Raw genomic sequence first — 20,858 nt, forward strand, 5'->3', positions numbered from 1 at the left:
GTGGCTCTTTTACTTAAAAACGCCCTGGGGGGTGACAGGTTCCCTTTAAGTCCCAGGAAACCTTTAGAAGGCCACTTTGGCTCACAAATACTGATGTCAAATACTGAACATGTGAACATAGCCGAAGTTGTCATGTTGGATATCATAGGCAAGATCCTTTTAGTGATTGTGCTAATAAAATTATTCACCTGTTCCAAGAATGAACTCATTGAGATGGCAGCTGTTTATAATGGATCCTACTCTTGCTCAGGCATCACAATCTGGATGAATAGACTATGAATCCTTTTCATCCGATCCTGTTACTGAGACAGATGTCCCGGGCAGTTTGAGCTGCCCACACTATTATATCTACTTCTGACTTGTCTGTTGGTGCAGCTTTTTTTTTGCAGTCAATTTTTTTTTTTTTTTTTAAATGTTCCTTTAAGAACATATGCTGCGCTTAACATATTTATTAATGCTGAATTGCGCTCCAAATATAATGTCATGTGCAGTAATAAAAGTCTCGGCGTGCATTGTCATCAGTATTAGGCCGCTATGCACAAACCTCTAACGCAATCATATTTTATTGTATTCATTACAGTTACTTAAGAAGTAAAACAAATGGGAAATGCCTCTCTGCGCATTTAGCTTACAGTCCATTGTGCTGCAGCTGTGGAAAGAAAATCTGCTTACTGAATATTTCAATTTTATTTTTAAACAGAAAGAACTTTGCAACATGATATTGGATTGCTGCGCTCAGCAGAGAACCTATGAGAAGTTTTTTGGGTTGCTTGCCGGGGTAAGTCAATTTTGTTAATTTTTCCTTTTGTCTTGAAAAGACCATAATAAATTCCTTTTGGTTTCTACAAGGTATCAAGAACAATAAAATTATAATCCACCAGGGGTTTAGAAGCATAACAATAGCATATAAAGGTCATCTCCCTTGATATGAAACCAGGTTGGGGTTTTTTTGCATTCTTGCATTATCTTTGCTAGGCACAATACACTTTCTGTATGTCTTTTTTTTTTTTTCCTATAAACTTCTGTACAACTTTAAAAAAAAAAAAAAAAAAAAAATACCAATTAGGTGTTTGTTTACAGTAGATGTTTTTTTTCTCGGAAAACTTTAAACTTCTTTTTTAAAAAAAAAAAAAAAAAAAACCGGCGCTAAGAACACTAAGGATGTTGCATTTTTGCAGCCGTTTTTCCTGCATTTTTTTTATGCAAATTTTTAGCTGCGCTTCACAATACCAAAGTCTGAGATTTCAGAAATCTCATGCACACACCTTGGTTTTTTTTTTTGTTTGTTTTTTCTGACTGTTTTCAAAGATTTGTGTTTTTGCAAAATGCAGCATGTCACTTCTTTCAGTGTTTCTTCAGCGTTTTTGCAGCGTTTTTCGCCCATTGAAAGCAATGGATGGTGCAATAACGCTGCAGCAAATGCAGGTATCACGTTTTTGTTGTGTTTTTCATGACAAAACCTGGTGAAGTTGAGTCAGATTATTTATTTTTTTTTTTTTCAGGTTGTGAAAAACTGATGCGACGGATCTGTTTTTTCGACGGATCCGACTAGGGGGGCTATAAATCGGAGCATGCTCAGTTAAAAAAAGGAATCCGTCATTTGACGGATTTGGCGCCATAGGCTTCTATTCTGACGGATGCATCCATCGCTGTCAGTTTTTTCGACGGAGACAAAGAACGATACTTTGTGCGTTGTCTCCGGCCGCCGGACAAACCATTTTCGACGGAGCTGGCGAACGACGGATGAAAGGTGAAGGCCATCCATTGCTAATACAAGTCTATGAGAAAAAAAAAAAAAACGGATCCGGCGGCATCAGTCTTTTTTCAAAATTCGACAGATTGCGACTGGTTTTTTGCTAACACAACGACTACTTGAGTCCACTAGAACGGGAACCACTTCCATGGAGCGGCTTATCATTCCTGTACTGGTTCCTACTGGGGGACCTGCCATTACGATGTACTGCAATTAGTTATTAACTATATATTAAGTTTAGTTTTACGATCTCTAAAATCATTTTTTTCTTTCTTGTCTACTGTGTAATTGAGAACGTTTTACTTTCTCCTCCAGCGTTTCTGTTTGCTAAAGAAAGAATACATGGAGTCTTTTGAAAGCATTTTCAGAGAGCAGTACGAGACTATTCACCGCCTGGAAACGAACAAGCTGAGAAATGTTGCAAAGATGTTTGCCCATCTCCTCTACACAGACTCGATTCCTTGGAGTGTAAGTGACTATTTGTCTTTGCTGGGTTTAAATTAGTCTTTTCAATTGCTCGCTGTCTGCGCTGTCGAGCTTTCAGCTTTATTTCACGATTATATTCATTCCATGTGCACTCGGAAGCCTTTTGTCCCGTGCCACATATTATATGGATTCTGGCCAGTGAACAGAAGCATATCTATGTAAGAAGATCAATTATAAAGCTCTCCTGCAGCTAGCCTATAGAAAAGCCTTTTTTAGAGAACTTTACAGGTATTGTGCGCTTTTTAAGCTGATTGTTCCTCCCAGAAGTCTACATTAAAATTACCAATTCTCACATTTCTGACTATTTTTAATTTTGTACTGCATGATTTGCATGTAAAATCTTCCATGCAACTGTGACACATAACCTTTTTTTTTTTTTAAAAGGTAATTTGTCACAAGTTTTATGTTTCCCAATATAAGGGCAGCATCGAAATGGCAACAGAGATGCTGATGGCACTTGCGGAACTTCTTCCTGTACTTTTTGATAAAATACTTCATCTGCTGCATCTCTGTCAGTCTTCTCAATAATGAGCTCCTTTAAAACCGCTTGTGCCGTAAATTGACAGCTTTCTGCCTACACTGCATTTATAGGGAGGAAGTTGTCAATCAATGGTGGAGGCAGAGATAGCAGACACTTAGGAACATGGTGCACTTCATAGCAGATGCTTATAATTGAGAGGACTAGCAGAGATGCAGTAGACAAAGCAGTATTTTATCAAAGACCAGGCATTGACACAATGCTATAATCATGATCTTTGCACCTATATGATTCTGCTCTCAGATGGAGCGCTAAAAACCAGATGATAGTCTTTAAGTGAAAAATGTTGTGACATGAGATGATCCCAAAATTTTTCAGCTTAGGTCATGTAACCAGCGATTTTAACCGGAATCCAGAAAAAGGCACGGATACTAGATTTACATTCAGCCTGTACAATCAACATTTTAGTAATATATATATATATATATTTTTTGTTTAGAAGCACTGTGTATTTTTTTTAAATCTCCAGATTGAAAACTTATCAGCTGTTTTCGTGTTTTGTATAAGGCAAAGACAAAATCACTGCAGACTAAAGAGATTTTCCTGTTGATGAAAATCATTCTTATAGACCTCAAATTGGTTACAAATATTAAAAGATGTAATAATCCACTCTTAGGATGTCCCAGTTATCCCGTAAGAAGAGACCCGCAGGGATGAGGGGGATTAGGGCTTTTTAAACTAGTCAGAACCCTTTTAACCCCTTCATGACCTTGGGATTTTCCGTTTTTCCGTGTTTGTTTTTTGCTCCCCTTCTTCCCAGAGCCATAACTTTTTTATTTTTCCGTCAATATGGCCATGTGAGGGCTTATTTTTTGCGGGACGAGCTGTACTTTTGAACGACATCATTGGTTTTAGCATGTCGTGTACTAGAAAACAGGTAAAATATTCCAAGTGCGGTGAAATTGCAAAAAAAAGTGCAATCTCACACTTGTTTTTTTATTGGCTTTTTTACTAGGTTCACTAAATGCTAAAACTGACCTGCCATTATGATTCTCCAGGTCATTACGAGTTCATAGACACCAAACATGACTAGGTTATTTTTTATCTAAGTGGTGAAAAAAAATTCCAAACTTTGCTAAGAAAAAAAAAAATTGCGCCATTTTCTGATACCTGTAGCGTCTCCATTTTTCATGATCTGGGGTCGGGTGAGGGTTTATTTTTTGCATGCTGAGCTGGCATTTTTAATGATAGCATTCTGGTGCAGATACGTTCTTTTGATCGCCTGTTATTACATTTTAATGCAATGTTGCGGCGACCAAAAACAGTAATTCTGGCGTTTCGAATTTTTTTCTCGCTACGCCGTTTAGCGATCCGGTTAATCCTTTTTTTTATTGATAGATTGGGCGATTCTGAACGTGGCGATACCAAATATATGTAGGTTTGATTTTTTTTAATTGATTTATTTTGAATGGGGCGAAAGGGGGGTGATTTAAACTTTTATATTTTTTTTTATTTTTTTTTTCACTTTTTTTTTTTTAACTTTTGCCATGCTTCAATAGCCTCCATAGGAGGCTAGAAGCTGGCACAACGCGATCGGCACTGCTACATAGCAGCGATCATCAGATCGCTGCTATGCAGCAGAAATGCAGGTGTGCTGTGAGCGCCGACCACAGGGTGGCGCTCACAGCAGGCCGGCATCAGTAACCATAGAGGTCTCAAGGACCTCTATGGTTACACTGCAGAAGCATCGCTGACCCCCGATCATGTGACGGGGGTCGGCGATGCGCTCATTTCTGTCCGGAAGCGCCGGTTAAATGCCGCTGTCAGCGTTTGACAGCGGCATTTAACTAGTTAATAGCGGCGGGTGAATCGCGATTTCACCTGCCGCTATTGTGGGCACATGTCAGCTGGTCAAAACAGCTGACATGTCCCGGCTTTGATGCGGGCTCACCGCCGGATCCCTGCATCAAAGCGCGATATCTGACCTCGGACGTACTATCCCGTCCGAGGTCATAAAGGGGTTAAGAAGAATTTTCCCTGTCCGCCCATCTCTTTTAAATGCACACGTTACAACTATAACTTGATTTTTTAAAAACCATTTTATATACGTAAATATTTATTTTAGAACTTTTTGTATTGCAGGTTCTTGAGTGCATAAATCTTAGCGAAGAAACCACAACATCATCCAGTAGAATATTTGTGAAAATATTCTTCCAGGAACTGTGTGAATATATGGGGCTCCCAAAGCTCAATGCCAGACTGAAGGACATGTAAGTATTTCTATCTCGCCTGCCTTTTCACCCAGTTGCACATTTCTTTCATTGAATCTGAAATACTGGAACGCCTATGTGAAAATGAAAGCTATCGCAATGAAAATTGATTGGTAAAAGGCAACTTATGATTTTATAGATATTTTAAAACATTTTTGGATAAATTGGCATGTGAGATTTTCAAATCCAAAAGTGGCTGACATGGAAAACCACATTGAGTAGATATCGACTCAATGGGGTTTTCCATGTTAGCCATTTTTGTAGATATTTCCAACATCAGAAAAAAGAAAATCATTATGCAATTCGAACATGCTGATACTTTCATACTATATAGGTACCTACTCCCATATATCTTGTCAAAGAGGGACATCAAGCAACAGACATAGATTGTATACTTCCACAAGTAGTTTTTTCTGGTAAATCTTTAGGAACAAGCGTTCTAGAAGCCATAAACGAGATTGCCTAAGTTTGGTACTAAAGTCTGCAGTCACACTGTATGACTGCAGACTTGTGAATCCTCACAGCGCGCTCAGTGCTCGATGTCGGGACTCTCCAGGGCCCAGAGCGGGCAGTCATGTATGCGATATGCTTACTCCCATCAACATTCTGACTAGACGTGCGCAGCCTCACTCAGTTCAAGAGAATTGTGCAAGGCCGCACACATCTAGTCAGAATTTGGCCAGAAATACGCATATCGCATACTTGCAGCCCCATGACTGCCTGCTCTCACCACCGGCACTGGAGAATCCTGACATTGTGCGCCGTGAGGATTCACAACTCTGCTGTCACATTGAATGACTGCAGACTTAAATGCCAAACCTGGACAACTCTTTAAAGGGAGTGCTCCATAGAATAAATGAGTAAAAACTTATTGTGAGAATCAAGTTTTTAAAATATTTTTTTTAAATGTCTTCTCACAAAATTAGAATATCATCAAAAAGTTAATTTTGTTCAGTTCTTCAATTCAAAAAGTGAAACTCATATATAGTCATTACAAACAGTGATCTATTTCAAGTGTTTATTTCTGTTAAGTACATTTACATGTGATATGTTTTACTAATTCTTTGCCGTTTATTTGTCCAGGACTCTCCTACCTTTCTTTCAAGGATTACTACCTATGGACAACCCCAAAAATACTCGCTTTGCTATCAACTTTTTTACCTCGATTGGCCTTGGAGGATTAACGTAAGTTCGAATTTGACCTCCTTTATGAATCGCTAAGAAACAGTCTGTTTTTATTCTTTTCACAAATGTCGTATTTTATCTGGAAACGCAGGGATGAGCTGCGCGAGCATCTGAAGAATGCACCAAAAATGATCATGACCCAGAAGCAGAACGTGGAATCCTCAGACTCTTCATCTTCAGAGTCTTCATCTTCCTCTTCAGAGTCTGACTCCAGCTCCAGCGATAGTGAATCCTCCAGCTCCAGTAGCGACTCAGGTGCTTACTTTCTTCCTCCACTGGTTGTCACCACTTAGTCTCGGATGCCTTGACACTGCAAACCATAAAAGCCCTTTAGCAAAGCATATTGGTTATATACTCTAATATATTCCATCTGCACACACCAAAGATGTTTTGAACATTAACCTGCAAAAAGCAGTAAAACGTAGAGCTCGATCAGATGAAATGTCTTTTAGGATTATTACTGAATATCTGCTGGGTTCTAAACTATAGTGGATTTTTAGAACATTTATTTACAAGGATAGCAAAATGGACCAAAATAAAGTATTTCTTTAGTTTGCTGTCCCTTCTGTAAGCCCCCAATACACATTAGGAGCCTGTCAATGGAATGATGGTTTGGTCGGCAGCAATTTCATGTGGCTCTCCCATACACATGAGCAATCCTGTGTTCTCCATGGGAGAGACACTCCCAAAATAAAGTATGCCGGATCTTAACAATCAATTGTTCTGGGCTTCCATACACATTAATATGGACAATTATGGCTGTGATCTGCTCCACTCATGCCCAGGTCTAAGGACCTTATTATCTCCTGATAAGTTTTGGTAAAGGAGTTTCCGGTCCAGGGTTTGTAGTCCGGCTCACTCTTTGCTACTCATACCTTTTTTATAGTTCATTGCATTAAAATCTAACAGACTTAGTCTTTTATTGCATCTGTCACATCCGCGTCTTTTACAGTCCTCTTCGCTAGTGATGAGCGAACGTCCTTGGATATTGAGTTATCTGAGCGTGCTCGAGGGCTAACCGAGTGACTTCAGCGTATTCAAATAATATGTTCAAGTCCCCGCGACTGTTCAACAGCTCCAACACATGCAGGGATTTCCTGTTTGTTAGGCGATCCCTGCATGTGTTGTTGCTGTCAGACAGCCGCAGGGACTCTAACATATTATTTGAGAACGCCAAAGTCACTCGGTTAGCCCCCGAGCACGCTCGCTCATCACTACTCTTCACTTCTCAATTTTGTGACAAGGGCAAAATATAGAACAGCAACTTGACTTTTGTACTCTGCCTAAAACCAAGCTGTGCACTATTTTCCATGCTCTTATAGAGTAACCATCAATTTAATTTTTATTTCCTAAATCGATAGACCGCTTAATAATAAGAAACTTTGTAACGTATTTTAACAGAGAAATCTGCTTGTTTCTCTTCTGGACTGTTCATTCATTCTCAGTTTATGGGTATGATCTGTTTTCAGTAACGAGATGGCAGTTGGAGCTTGTAGAATTCTATGTATGGAGGCGCTGGGGGCCGACACAGACATTCTGCTGCAAGTTCGCCTGAAACAACAGTTACAGTTCTCCATAGAACTTTATTAGCACCAATTGTCTTCTCCTACTTCATTAATGAAAAATCTGTATTCACTAAAGACACATTTTACCTGTGAGTTGAACATTTTGAGAATGAAACATCAGTCCAGGAGGAGAAAGAAGCAGATTTCTATAATTAGATAGATTACAAAGTTTCTTATTTTCACATGTACTATTGATTTCTGAAAAAATATATACCGGTATATAATGACGGTTATACTTTACCAGGATTGTGGATTCACATGAGACAAAGTGATTGGAGCCTGTGGCATCATGTGCATAAGTAGACGAGAAGGAAGGATACTGAGACTTTGTGGTGAATTGACAGATAATGGTTTGGCTGCCATCCATCATTTGCTTCCACTATCCTAGTGCAGATGCCGCTGTCCGTCCGTTATGTTATATTCAGATTTATCCTTTAACAACTCACAAGGCTGCAAAAGTGTTTACATTCCGGAATATATCTGGACCATTGAAATCATTAAATACTTTATCGAAAAACAATTTGCATAAAAAGTCATTTTGGAAATTTAGATTTAGGTATCTTCTACAAAATCTGGATATCAGTAATTCTTCAGGATTTAGAGCTGAAATCTGCTGGCTCCGTGTCAGCACGGCGCTTTCTCTAGTGATCTCTGTTGTGAGAAGAATACTGGACAGATATAATATGATAAGCTATTCGGGGGGCTAAGCTTGATGACTGCTTCCGGCAGCATTCAGGAGAATTGCAAATGTAGCATTGTTTTTTTAATGCTTTTCTATTCAAATTTTAAGCTGCGTTTTACAGTACCATCTAAGTCTGAGATTTCAGAAATCTCATGCACAGTTTGTTTTTTTCCTGACTGATTTGGAAAACTGCTATTTGCAGCGTTTTTTTCACAGATGGGAAACAATGGGTAAGTGCAAAAACGCTGCTTTTTTGGTGCAAAAACCTAAGGACATTAAATCATGCTTTTTTGGGGAGGGGGACTAAACTTTATCAACATCAACACAATTGACCACAAAAGGCTGCAATAAAAATGCATAAAAAAAGAAGGAAAACTTGCTTTTTGTTATCGTTTTGCCTGCAGAAAAAAATGCCGCAAAAACACAATTTGTGAATATAGTCTAATGCTAGATATTAGGCCTCCTTCACACATCCATGTTTCCAGTACTTGTGGTATCCGTTTTACAGATACCATACATATCCTTTATAACCTATGGTGCTATGCACATGCCTGTGATTTTACATAGAACTTGTGCCTGTGCAAAACATAAGGAGACCTGATGACAAGGGCCAATAAAAGTCTCCGTGAAAAACACATACAGCACGTGGATGTCATCTGTGATTAACATTGCAAAGTATAAGAAGCTTTGTAATTTATTTTTTTTATTCATATCGGAAAAAATACGGATGGTAAAAACGGTCACACGGATGACACCGATACAGTTTTTTCATGTTTTATACGGACGTGTGAAGGAGGCCTAAATCGGGACCAGTCAAGGATCAGCAATACAACTTATTAAACTAGTATGCAACCTCATTATGTAGATGATGTCAGTCTGTGAAATGGTCACTAAAACCAGAAATGCATTACTCAAAACTTGTTGCCAACACATCGGCTTTCATTTTTACATTTTTCCCTTGCACTTTTTCTTTGTTTTATTGCCGTAAGAAGGCTGAAGGCTCGTTTTTTGTGGGTTGAATTGTAGTTTTGAATGTCGCCATTCATTTTACCATACAATGTAATAAAAGACAGGAATGCAAATTCCAAATGAGATGAACTGTTGACAAAATTGCAATTATGCCATTTTGTTTTGGGGCTTGATTTTTACAGTTTACTTTGTATGGGAAAATTTACCTAACATCATGGTTCTTAAGGTTGGTATAATTGTGGCAATACCAAATTGTGTATGTGTGTGTGTATATAGATAGAAAGATAGATATAGAGTACAGACCAAACGTTTGGACACACCTTCTCATTTAAAGATTTTTCTGTATTTTCATGACTATCGGAATTGTACATTCACACTGAAGGCATCAAAACTATGAATTAGCACGTGTGGAATTATATACTTAACAAAAAAGTGTGAAACAACTGAAATTATGTCTTATATTCTAGGTTCTTCAAAGTAGCCACCTTTTGCTTTGATGACTGCTTTGCACACTCTTGGCATTCTCTTGATGAGCTTCAAGATGTAGTCACCGGGAATGGTTTTCAATTCACAGGTGTGCCCTGTCAGGTTTAATAAGTGGGATTTCTTGCCTTATAAATGGGGTTGGGACCATCAGTTGTGTTGTGCAGAAGTCTTGTGGATAAACAGCTGATAGTCCTACTGAATAGACTGTTAGAATTTGTATTATGGCAAGAAAAAAGCAGCTAAGCAAAGAAAAATGAGTGCCCGTCATTACTTTAAGAAATGAAGGTCAGTCAATCTGAAAAATTGGGAAAACTTTGAAAGAGTCCCCAAGTGCTGTGGCAAAAACCATCAAGCGCTACAAACAAACTGGCGCACATGAGGACCGCCCCAGGAAAGGAAGACCAAGAGTCACCTCTGCTTCTGAGGATAAATTTATCCGAGTCACCAGCCTCAGAAATCGCAGGTTAACAGCAGCTCAGATTAGAGACCAGGTCAATGCCACAGAGAGTTCTAGCAGCAGACACCTCTCTACAACAACTGTTAAGAGGAGACTTTGTGCAGCAGGCCTTCATGGTAAAATAGCTGCTAGGAAACCACTGCTAAGGACAGGCAACAAGCAGAAGAGACTTGTTTGGGCTAAAGAACACAAGGAATGGACATTAGACCAGGGGAAATCTGTGCTTTGGTCTGATGAGTCCAAATTTGAGATCTTTGGTTCCAACCACCGTGTCTTTGTGCGACGAAGAATAGGTGAACAGATGGACTCTACATGCCTGGTTCCCACCGTGAAGCATGGAGGAGGAGGTGTGATGGTGTGGGGGTGCTTTGCTGGTGACACTGTTGGGGATTTATACAAAATTGAAGGCAGACTGAACCAGCATGGCTACCACAGCATCTTGCAGCGGCATGCTATTCCATCCGGTTTGCGTTTAGTTGGACCATCGTTTATTTTTCAACAGGACAATGACCCCATACACACCTCCAGGCTGTGTAAGGGCTATTTGACCAAGAAGGAGAGTGATGGGGTGCTACGCCAGATGACCTGGCCTCCACAGTCACCAGACCTGAACCCAATCGAGATGGTTTGGGGTGAGATGGACCGCAGAGTGAAGGCAAAAGGGCCAACAAGTGCTAAGCATCTCTGGGAACTCCTTCAAGATTGTTGGAACACCATTTCCAGTGACTACCTCTTGAAGCTCATCAAGAGAATGCCAAGAGTGTGCAAAGCAGTCATCAAAGCAAACGGTGGCTACTTTGAAGAACCTAGAATATAAGACAAATTTTCATTTGTTTTAAACTTTTTTGCTAAGTATATAATTCCACATGTGTTAATTCATAGTTTCGATGCCTTCAGTGTGAATGTACAGTTTTCATAGTCATGAAAATAAAGAAAAATCTTTACATGAGAAGGTGTGTCCAAACTTTTGGTCTGTACTGTGTATGTGTGTGTGTATATGTGTGTGTGTGTGTGTGTATGTATATATATATATATATATATATATATATATATATATATATATATATATATATATATATATATATATATATATATATAGTGCAGACCAAAAGCCAAAAGTTTGGACATGCCTTCTCATTTGTCTTATATTCTAGGTTCTTCAAAGTAGCCACCTTTTGCTTTGATGACTGCTTTGCACACTCTTGGCATTCTCTTGATGAGCTTCAAGAGGTAGTCACCGGGAATGGTTTTCACTTCACAGGTGTGCCCTGTCAGGTTTAATAAGTGAGATTTTTTGCCTTATAAATGGGGTTGGGACCATCAGTTGTGTTGAGCAGAAGTCTGGTGGATACACAGCTGATAGTCCTACTGAATAGACTGTTAGAATTTGTATTATGGCAAGAAAAAAGCAGCTAAGTAAAGAAAAATGAGTGGCCACCATTAGTTTAAGAAATGAAGGTCAGTCAATCCGAAAAATTGGGAAAACTTTGAAATAGTCCCCAAGTGCAGTGGCAAAAACCATCAAGCGCTACAAAGAAACTGGCGCACATGAGGACCACCCCAGGAAAGGAAGACCAAGAGTCATCATTGCTTCTGAGGATAAGTTTATCCGAGTCACCAGCCTCAGAAATCGCAGGTTAACAGCAGCTCAGATTAGAGACCAGGTCAAGGCCACACAGAGTTCTAGCGGCAGACACATCTCTACAACAATTGTTAAGAGTTTGTCTCCTTAGTAATCTTGAATCTACAGTCATCTAATAAGATTATACTATATACTGTAATACAACAACAGTATTCCAGTATTTATAGTGAAAATATTGGTGTCTTGCAATCGTGTTGCAGGAAGGCTGATGGGAGCTTGTGTATGCACGCACTGTCATGAGCAGCATATAAATGATTAATAGCAGCGATCAGAGCTCAGCGTCTCCAAGCTGCTGCTATTAGAGACAAATTGCAGCCAGCATCTACCGTGTGCAGAGGAAGGTTCACTCTAGAAATCACTACACACGCGGATGCTCATGTACATCAATTTGCTCCATGGTGTTAAGGTTCACGTAGAAATGACTAGCTTTGCATACCAGCCTCCCACAATGTGCAGTCCTGTCTGCTATAATACATCAGTATGTTTTAGCTACTTGATCTGCTTTATGTGACGACTTGCTTTCTGACTTCTTCATATTTAGCCGATTAGTTTTAAACTGAAGCTTCTCTTTAAATCAGAAAAACAAAGATTAGATTAGCAATTTCCCCTAAGTAGCGTTGTTTATTCCTGCCGCTATGTGTTATCTATTAGGTCCATGCAGCGATAACTTTCTCTGGAGTTCAGTTTTAGCTCATTAAGCTGAGTGAAATAATTAGTTGCTCAAGTAATGTTCTTGCAGGAAATGTGTGCATTAAATTAAAATATGGCAGGATCTGAACAACTTGGTTTTCTGTGCTCTGCGCAGCATCTGTGGATTGTGCTCAGTTTTCCTGAACGCGCTGTGATATCCTAGTCTGGTTCTTTTCCCTTTTTTTCTCTGTATCTATGCCCTTTTCCATCCAAGTTCAGAACTTTGTCTTTGGGGTCTGAGCTCCAATTTGCATGGTTGAGGGTCTTAAGATTGGATACTTTCTGGGTGAGGGTCTTGAGATTGGATACTTTCTGGGTGAGGGTCTTGAGATTAGATACTTTCTGGGTGAGGGTCTTGAGATTGGATACTTTCTGGGTGAGGGTCTTGAGATTGGATACTTTCTGGGTGAGGGTCTTGAGATTGGATACTTTCTGGGTGAGGGTCTTGAGATTGGATACTTTCTGGGTGAGGGTCTTGAGATTGGATACTTTCTGGGTGAGGGTCTTGAGATTGGATACTTTCTGGGTGAGGGTCTTGAGATTGGATACTTTCTGGGTGAGGGTCTTGAGATTGGATACTTTCTGGGTGAGGGTCTTGAGATTGGATACTTTCTGGGTGAGGGTCTTGAGATTGGATACTTTCTGGGTGAGGGTCTTGAGATTGGATACTTTCTGGGTGAGGGTCCTGAGATTGGATACTTTCATTTAGGCAAATGAATGACATCCTGTTCCACTCAAAGACTATTGTAAGAGTAAAGACTGAATCTTTTTTGCCTTGAATGTCCATGAGCCATGTAAGAGGTTTGCTCGCAATGTTCTCTCCAATTTGGTTCTCTCTTTATCTGCAAGAGTACAGAGCTTCAACATAATCGTAGGGGGGCCTGCATGGATGGTAAATTACATAGTCATCTACTGCACAGAAAACATATCAGGCTTTTGCTTTTCATGAAATAACTGCTGAATGGCAGAATCACTTCTCTTAAAGGGAATCTGTCAACATGATTTTACTGTTGATGCTAGTGGTAAAGCCTTATAGGTCTTAGAGCAACAATACAAATAATACATGTTTTGTAGTAACCCTATGTGCCAACGCTGAGAAATCGAGCTTTAGGCCTCAAGCAAATTAGGCTGGAAGTGCATTGTGGGCGTGTCTAAGTCCTTCGAGACATTGACACGCCCATTCCTGATGCACTTCCTGGAAAACTTACATGTGGCTTCAAAGCTTGATTTCTCAGCACTGGTACATCAGATCACTACAAAACAGGAATCATTTTTATTGTTGTAGTGGGACCTATGTAGTCATGCCACTAGTTTGTCTAGTAAAATCGTCCAAATACATTCCCTTTAAAAATATTTTGTCGTAATGGCCATTGAGCTGTGCAGCATGAAGGTGGGATGAGATGAGCATTGCAGTCATTCCTCCGGGTTTCCATCACACCTTGTTTCCTGTATCTTTTATAAGCAAACAGAATAGAAATACTTTGGTTTACATTTTTCCATCAGTGTATGCTAAAATGTTTTGTTTTTTTCCTGAGGTATACAATTGCCATTAAGTAGCACTGGGTAATTTTGGAAAGTGCTTCCTCCGTGTAATTCCTAGATCACCATGGCTTTTATACAGATTGTTTAGAGAGCAGATGATAAAACAGCGTGAACTTCAGTATTTAGGGGATCTTGCTGATCGGAGATTAATTTGATTTATAACATCGGGGCTGTTGTAGACTCAAGGCTCCTTAATGATAATATACTGCAGCATGTGGAGGGGGTGCAGAGCGGCTGCATTGTGGAAAGGCAATAATCCAGATAACGGCTCGCCACGGATGACAATACTTTAACTTTGAAGAAAACATTATCATATTGAATATTTACTGGCTTCACATCCGCACATTCTCCAGATATAAATATTTATGTCCATTGCATTCTGAAGTCTTCTTGGCCAGAAAATCCATATCTCGCTTTAGCTCTGATGACTGATTTACAACGCAATGACAATGCTCTGTAATATTGCTCCATGGTGGTCGTTTTTCGTTAAAAATTTGACAGCAGTATATCTTAAAAACTCAAAATGGAATAATAAAATGAATATACTGATCTAGTCTGCTGGGAAAGTGACTTCCATATTGGAGATGTTGCCTCCATCATCTGTACAACTGTATGGGGTCTTGTGTGTCTGATATAGGTATATTACATTTTGAGCCCTATTAAAGACAGAGACCAAAGACCCCCATTCATTGAAATCATCGGGATGTGTATGGGAACAGGGGGATGTCCCAGCTCACCCCTGACAGATGATATCAGGGGAGATGAGCATCGGCCAGTTTACATTTAAATTAATTGTCCACTACATTTTTAATTATAAAAATGGGCCCACACAAACCTGCCTGCTAGTCCTCAGCCATTACTCGGCTGCGCTGCCAGTGTTCCCCGCTGGTATCGCCACCCCCTCTTCTGGTGGTGTATGTTATGACTGTTGCAGCCAGTTGCTGATTGCCTGCAGTGGTCATATGATGCCCAAGCCTAAAGAGAGAACTAGGAGACAGTCTTTCTGCTCAGATGGAGCGTCACTGCTGCAGCCAATCGGTGGCCACTGTTTTTTTGTTTCTTTTCTCCCTTTTTAAGAACTACGGGCGCATTTTTAAAATCTAAAGATGTAGGGTACAACCTTTTTAAGGAACCCCCCCCCCCCCCTTCCTGGCGTTTTTAACTAAGAGAGCCAACTTGTGCATCACTAATGCTGCATTCCATGAAGGTGGCTCCTTTTTTGGGGGGCCCCTTCCAACGCTGCAATATCACTCTTTATAATTTGCCCGCCATAAGTTCCCATCATGTGATGTGATTCAAAGGGCAGTGCAAACTGCGCATGCCCGAAAAAGGAACTTCCAGCTCAGGCGCCGGGGACGTTAATGAAGGCAGGGGAGGCTGCGCCTGGCGCACGGAGGGGCCGAGTGATGGCTGGGAGGCGTTTGTGTCCGGGGGGGAAAAGACGTGCCCCCCAGACAGACTAAAAGTATTACAGGCAAATTATAAAAAGTGATATTGCAGCGTTGGAAGGGACCCAAAAAAAAGAGCCACCTTCACAGAATGCAGTATTAGTGCTGCACATGGTGGCTTTTTTAGTTAAAAACGCCAGGGGGGGGGTGACAAGTTCCCTTTAAATCCTCAATCTTTTCGTTTTTCCTGACAGATAAGACATGATGTCTGGCATCAGCTTACTCTGCGCTCAATCGGTTCAAAATGTCGCACAGCTCACGTTAAATATTTGTACCAAACAAAGAGAAATCCTTTTTTTTTCGTTGAGGCCAAGATAGATATTGCTGAAGCAGATTGTTGTAGGTCAGCGTACAACTGGTTTTTGGGAGGAAAAGGTGAACAGAGCTTTCGGGACAGTGGCATGGCGCTTTCCTAGTTGCGGTGCTACTTGACTTTAGTGATTGACGTTATTTACAGTTTTTGGACCCCCACCATTCATCCATTGGTGGCATATACTAGAATCATGCTGCTAATATCATTTTACCATCCAGGAAAGTGGTCACTGACAATCACGGGCACGACTCTTCACTTGTGCTTTGCACCTAGATAGCAGTATACATATATTTTTCATATGACTTAATGTCCAAAGTACAATAGTTAAACGGACAGATTATGGTTTATATGGGTTATGTGAGTTACCTGTAGGCAGAGTATAATTTGTGTAGAACTAGAATTATATAGGGTCGTCTGACATAAGGACAGCCTTATTGCTTCGATAGTAGGTCGTGTAGATTTCTAGCCTCAAAAGCCAATGTTTAGCTACCGTGTTATCTTACCAATAAAGTGATATTACTGTAGTAATGCTCTTTTTATTTTATGGCTTTTCCAGCTTTATGATTTCTTACTTTCTTACTTACGTTGCTTGTGACAGTATATGAGGACAGCCCTCTACGACGTGGTCACCGATGCACAGTACTCTGCTGCAGGATATGATGATTCTGCAGAATTATACGACCCTGCGTAGAGGATCTGGGGGCTACGATGTGCCACATTACACAGCGAATTAGCCATTAAGACTTGATGGAAATCTCTTGCTGTTTAGGGAGATGGTTGCCAACATTTTTTTTTTATGTATGTATTGTTAATGACTGAAACAAGCATTGTAATGGTCGTCTTTACACATGGAATCGTGCCTGGAGCAAGGAAATGTTTCTGGATGATAAAGAATTGCTAATTTTCTGGTCATTTAATGTTACCGTGTTTGCAAAAGGTCCCTTGTCACTCCATTACACCTGACCGTATGCTTACACAAGATACCTGGCTGTAAAGAGTTACAAGCCTTGCAGACCGTAAATGTAGGTGCCTATTTGAAGCCTTTTTTTGTTTTCCCAGTTGGAGCTATGTAAATTATCTGGCAAAGGTAGAAAATGTGTATTTCAGGGAGCCATTCTCTGCTTAACGCATAGGCACACAGGCTTTTCTTGCTTCATAGTGTTTTAAATGATCCATCTGGTAAAAGATTCTGGAAAGGCAGCCTCCTCCCGTCATTACATTTGATTTAGTTTGAGTGTTGCTTTTATAATTAAATTGAAGGTTTCTTTTTGGCGGTGCTTTAAAGAATATATATAATAAATATATACAGAGTACAGACCAAAAGTTTGGACACACCTTCTCATTTAAAGATTTTTCTGTATTTTCATGACTATGAAAATTGTACATTCACACTGAAGGCATCAAAACTATGAATTAACACGTGGGATTATATATTTAACAAAAAAGTGTGACTACCTCTTGAAGCTCGTCAAGAGAATGCCAAGAGTGTGCAAAGCAGTCATCAAAGGAAAAGGTGGCTACTTTGAAGAACCTAGAATATAAGACATAATTTCAGTTGTTTCACACTTTTTTGTTAAGTATATAATTCCACATGTGTTAATTCATAGTTTTGATGCCTTCAGTGTGAATGTACAATTGTTATAGTCATGAAAATACAGAAAAATCTTTAAATGAGAAGGTGTGTCCAAACTTTTGGTCTGTACTGTATATATATTCGGGAAACATGTTAAGTGTTCTATAGTTTTGCTAACTCCTGAAATGCAGGGAAGCAAACTTACGATGTTCAAGTCAACTTGTGAACAGGTTTTATTTTAAAAGGACCCACGCACAAGACTTTTTGGGTGGGAGATTGTCTGTAAAGTTATTCCTCTGTTAGATTAGACAAAATGTGATTATTTTATTTGGAATAATAAAAGTCTTTGGCTGCAGTCACATTGTGTTCTGTGTCCCTGTTGGGACATATATCCGAAATCCCCCACAAAACTGGGTCTGGGCGTATGCGCCAATAGCCTGTAATGGTGACGGCAGAGCTAACTCAGTCTACTGCGTCTGTGTCCGCATCCTGTAGGCCTACACTTCCAAAAGAAGTGCATACAGACCCCTTTTTGCAGGTGATTTCGAACGTATGCCCCTACAGGGACACAGAACGCATTTTGAAAGCACCCTCCAGCGGGTTTTTTTTACCGCTGGAGTGGTGCCACTAATCTAAGTAATCTAAGTTCCGTGACACTTAGGGTACCGTCACACAGTGGCATTTTTATCGCTACGACGGCACGATTCGTGACGTTCTAGCGATATCGTTACGATCTCGCAGTGTCTGACACGATACTGCGATCAGACACCCTGCTGAGAATCGTACATCGTAGCAGATCGTTTGAAACTTTCTTTCGTCGCTGGATCTCCCGCTGTCATCGCTGGATCGTTGTGTGTGACAGCGATGCGTTCGCTGGTAACCAGGGTAAACATCGGGTTACTAAGCGCAGGGCCGCGCTTAGTAACCCGATGTTTACCCTGGTTACCAGCGTAAAAGTAAAAAAAAACAAACCGTACATACTCACCATCTGATGTCCGTCAGGTCCCTTGCCGTCTGCTTCCTGCTCTGTCTGTCTGCCGGCCGGAAAGTGAGAGCAGATCACAGAGGTGACGTCACCGCTGCGCTCTGCTCTCACTGTACGGCTGCACTCAGTCAGAGCAGGAAGCAGACGGCAAGGGACCTGACGGACATCAGATGGTGAGTATGTACGGTTTGTTTTTTTTTACTTTTACGCTGGTAACCACGGTAAACATCGGGTTACTAAGCGCGGCCCTGCGCTTAGTAACCCGATGTTTACCCTGGTTACCAGCGAACCTCGGCATCGTTGGTCGCTGGAGAGCGGTCTGTGTGACAGCTCCCCAGCGACCACACAACGACTTACCAACGATCACGGCCAGGTCGTATCGCAGGTCGTGATCGTTGGTAAATCGTATAGTGAGACGGTACCCTTAGTCTCATACTTACCAGCCACCGTTGTCTTCTGTTCTCATCACCGCTCTGGTTGGTCTTCTGCAGGTTATCACGTGCTGGATCGCTCCAGTGTTTGCTGAAGTCGCAACTCAATGTAAGTCTGTAAGAGCCAGAACAAGGATCTCATAGACTTGCATTGACAGCAGTTGACCATCACTGTGAAGCGAATCAAAAGAACATCAAGGGGCAAGGCTAATGACCCCAATAGTAGACATGCGAGAAATGCAATTTTATCTACTTCTTACACAGTACAACAAAAGGTCATTTAAGAACTGTGGTTTAATTTACTTACACCCCATACACATTAGATGGTCGTGGGCCGACTGATACTAATGACGTTATTGCGTTTGTGTCCAAGAAAAGCAAGAAGAAAATAAATTTAATTTACAGATTTATATATAGACACACATACAGAGTATGTCCTGTTATTATCTTAAATCTGTCATCGGTAGATGTCCCTTTCCCCAGGCCCGCCACGTTTTATATTTTTGAAGTGCCAAGCAGCATAAAAACAAAGCGAGTTGCAAAGTTTTGTACAACAGACATACTCGAAATTTGCAACATTTTTCTTGTAAAAAAAAAAAAAAAAAAAAAAATAAGAATTTGCTTCTCATGCTTATGGAAGAAATTTAGGTCCATATTCATGTTTTGTTGTTTTAATCCTAAGCTATAAAGGTTAGTTTAAAGTTTGGAAAAGTACAGCGAGAAGTGAGAATAGATTGACAGCTATATGTATTTACGCCGATTTGTTAGCAACAAAACTAGAAAAGAGCACAAATTTGAAGCTAAAAGTTTCAATTTTCTCTTTATATTTCTTGGGGACTGGCATATGAGATGTCTATCTTCCTAAATGTAGGCCTGATGTTTATAATGTGCTAGGAAAATAAGTAATTGGGGAAAGGTTGTATGGAGATTGTTATCCTAAAATTTGGTAACGTGATCAGAATTACAAGATGATTGGATATTCGGATAGTTGACTAGTCATTTTCTGTATGGCATGAGGACCTTTTTTGTCTGTATAGTTTTATATTTATTACATCTACCTTTTTCTTCATATTCAGACTCTTTAAGGAGAAGAAAAAAGACATCAAAAAAGGACATCACTAGAGAGAAAGCCTCAAGAAAAGAAAAAAGTAAAGAAAAAACAAGGAAATCAAGTTCCAGAAAAGAAGCTTCTGAAGAGAGGGATAAAGAAAAGCCACGTCACAAAGACAAACACAGTGACAGACAGTCCAGCAGATCAGACAAGAACTCTAAACACTCGTCACATTCAAGAAGCTCCCGCAGATGATCCATTCTAGTACATTACTATTGATTTTTCTTTTTTTTTTTCTTACTCCTCTTGTAATATAAGGCTTTATAAGTGGTGAAGTAACTTTTAACAAGCAGTTTGTTTTTCCTGTTTTTTTTTTTTCCTTGGTTTTAGAGGCCCCCCAAATTCACATCTTAGCTGGAGACTCCTGAGACTGAGCTGTGCTATATTAATGGACATTAAAGCTAAATAAAAGCTGTATTTTAGCAGCTGTGATATGAAATCTTCACTTTGTTTTTGAACCTTATTTTTTGTGTCTATTAAAAAGTGAACTTTTCTAAAATCTGTCAAGTTTGATCATCTTTTTCTTACTTCAGATCAATCTATTTCATTCCCTCATTGTAAATATGTTCTGAGTAGTGATGGGCGAACCCAAGCAGTAAAGTTCAGGATCCATATTGCCGTGCACATACCCAGTACAAGGACTTCTCACGGGAGTCCTTGTTACTGTTCGGGTTCCACAGCCCGAACAAAGCTTGATGAAAGGTTGTAGCGCAGCCCATCAACAAGATTTTCCAGTGTGGGCACTTCCGACTCAGTCACAGCTATGTTAAGTATCGGCATGGTAGTGATTGG

At 40.1% G+C, this 20,858-nt stretch overlaps 1 protein-coding gene across 1 annotated transcript in view; it reads left to right on the forward strand.

Annotated features, from left to right (window-relative positions):
- The window catches only part of CWC22 (CWC22 spliceosome associated protein), an 88,183-nt gene extending 67,616 nt beyond the window's left edge, over positions 1–20,567 (forward strand). Inside the window, exons 14-19 of the mRNA XM_077272599.1 lie at positions 701–778; positions 2,069–2,221; positions 4,860–4,987; positions 6,071–6,172; positions 6,264–6,427; positions 20,032–20,567. Coding sequence (XP_077128714.1) covers positions 701–778; positions 2,069–2,221; positions 4,860–4,987; positions 6,071–6,172; positions 6,264–6,427; positions 20,032–20,261 — 855 coding nt within the window. The 3' untranslated portion in view covers positions 20,262–20,567. The remainder of the gene's footprint in view (positions 1–700; positions 779–2,068; positions 2,222–4,859; positions 4,988–6,070; positions 6,173–6,263; positions 6,428–20,031) is intronic.
- Positions 20,568–20,858: the final 291 nt, after the last annotated feature.

Source organism: Ranitomeya variabilis, chromosome 7 (genome assembly GCF_051348905.1).
Source record: "Ranitomeya variabilis isolate aRanVar5 chromosome 7, aRanVar5.hap1, whole genome shotgun sequence".
Taxonomy (NCBI): domain Eukaryota; kingdom Metazoa; phylum Chordata; class Amphibia; order Anura; family Dendrobatidae; genus Ranitomeya; species Ranitomeya variabilis.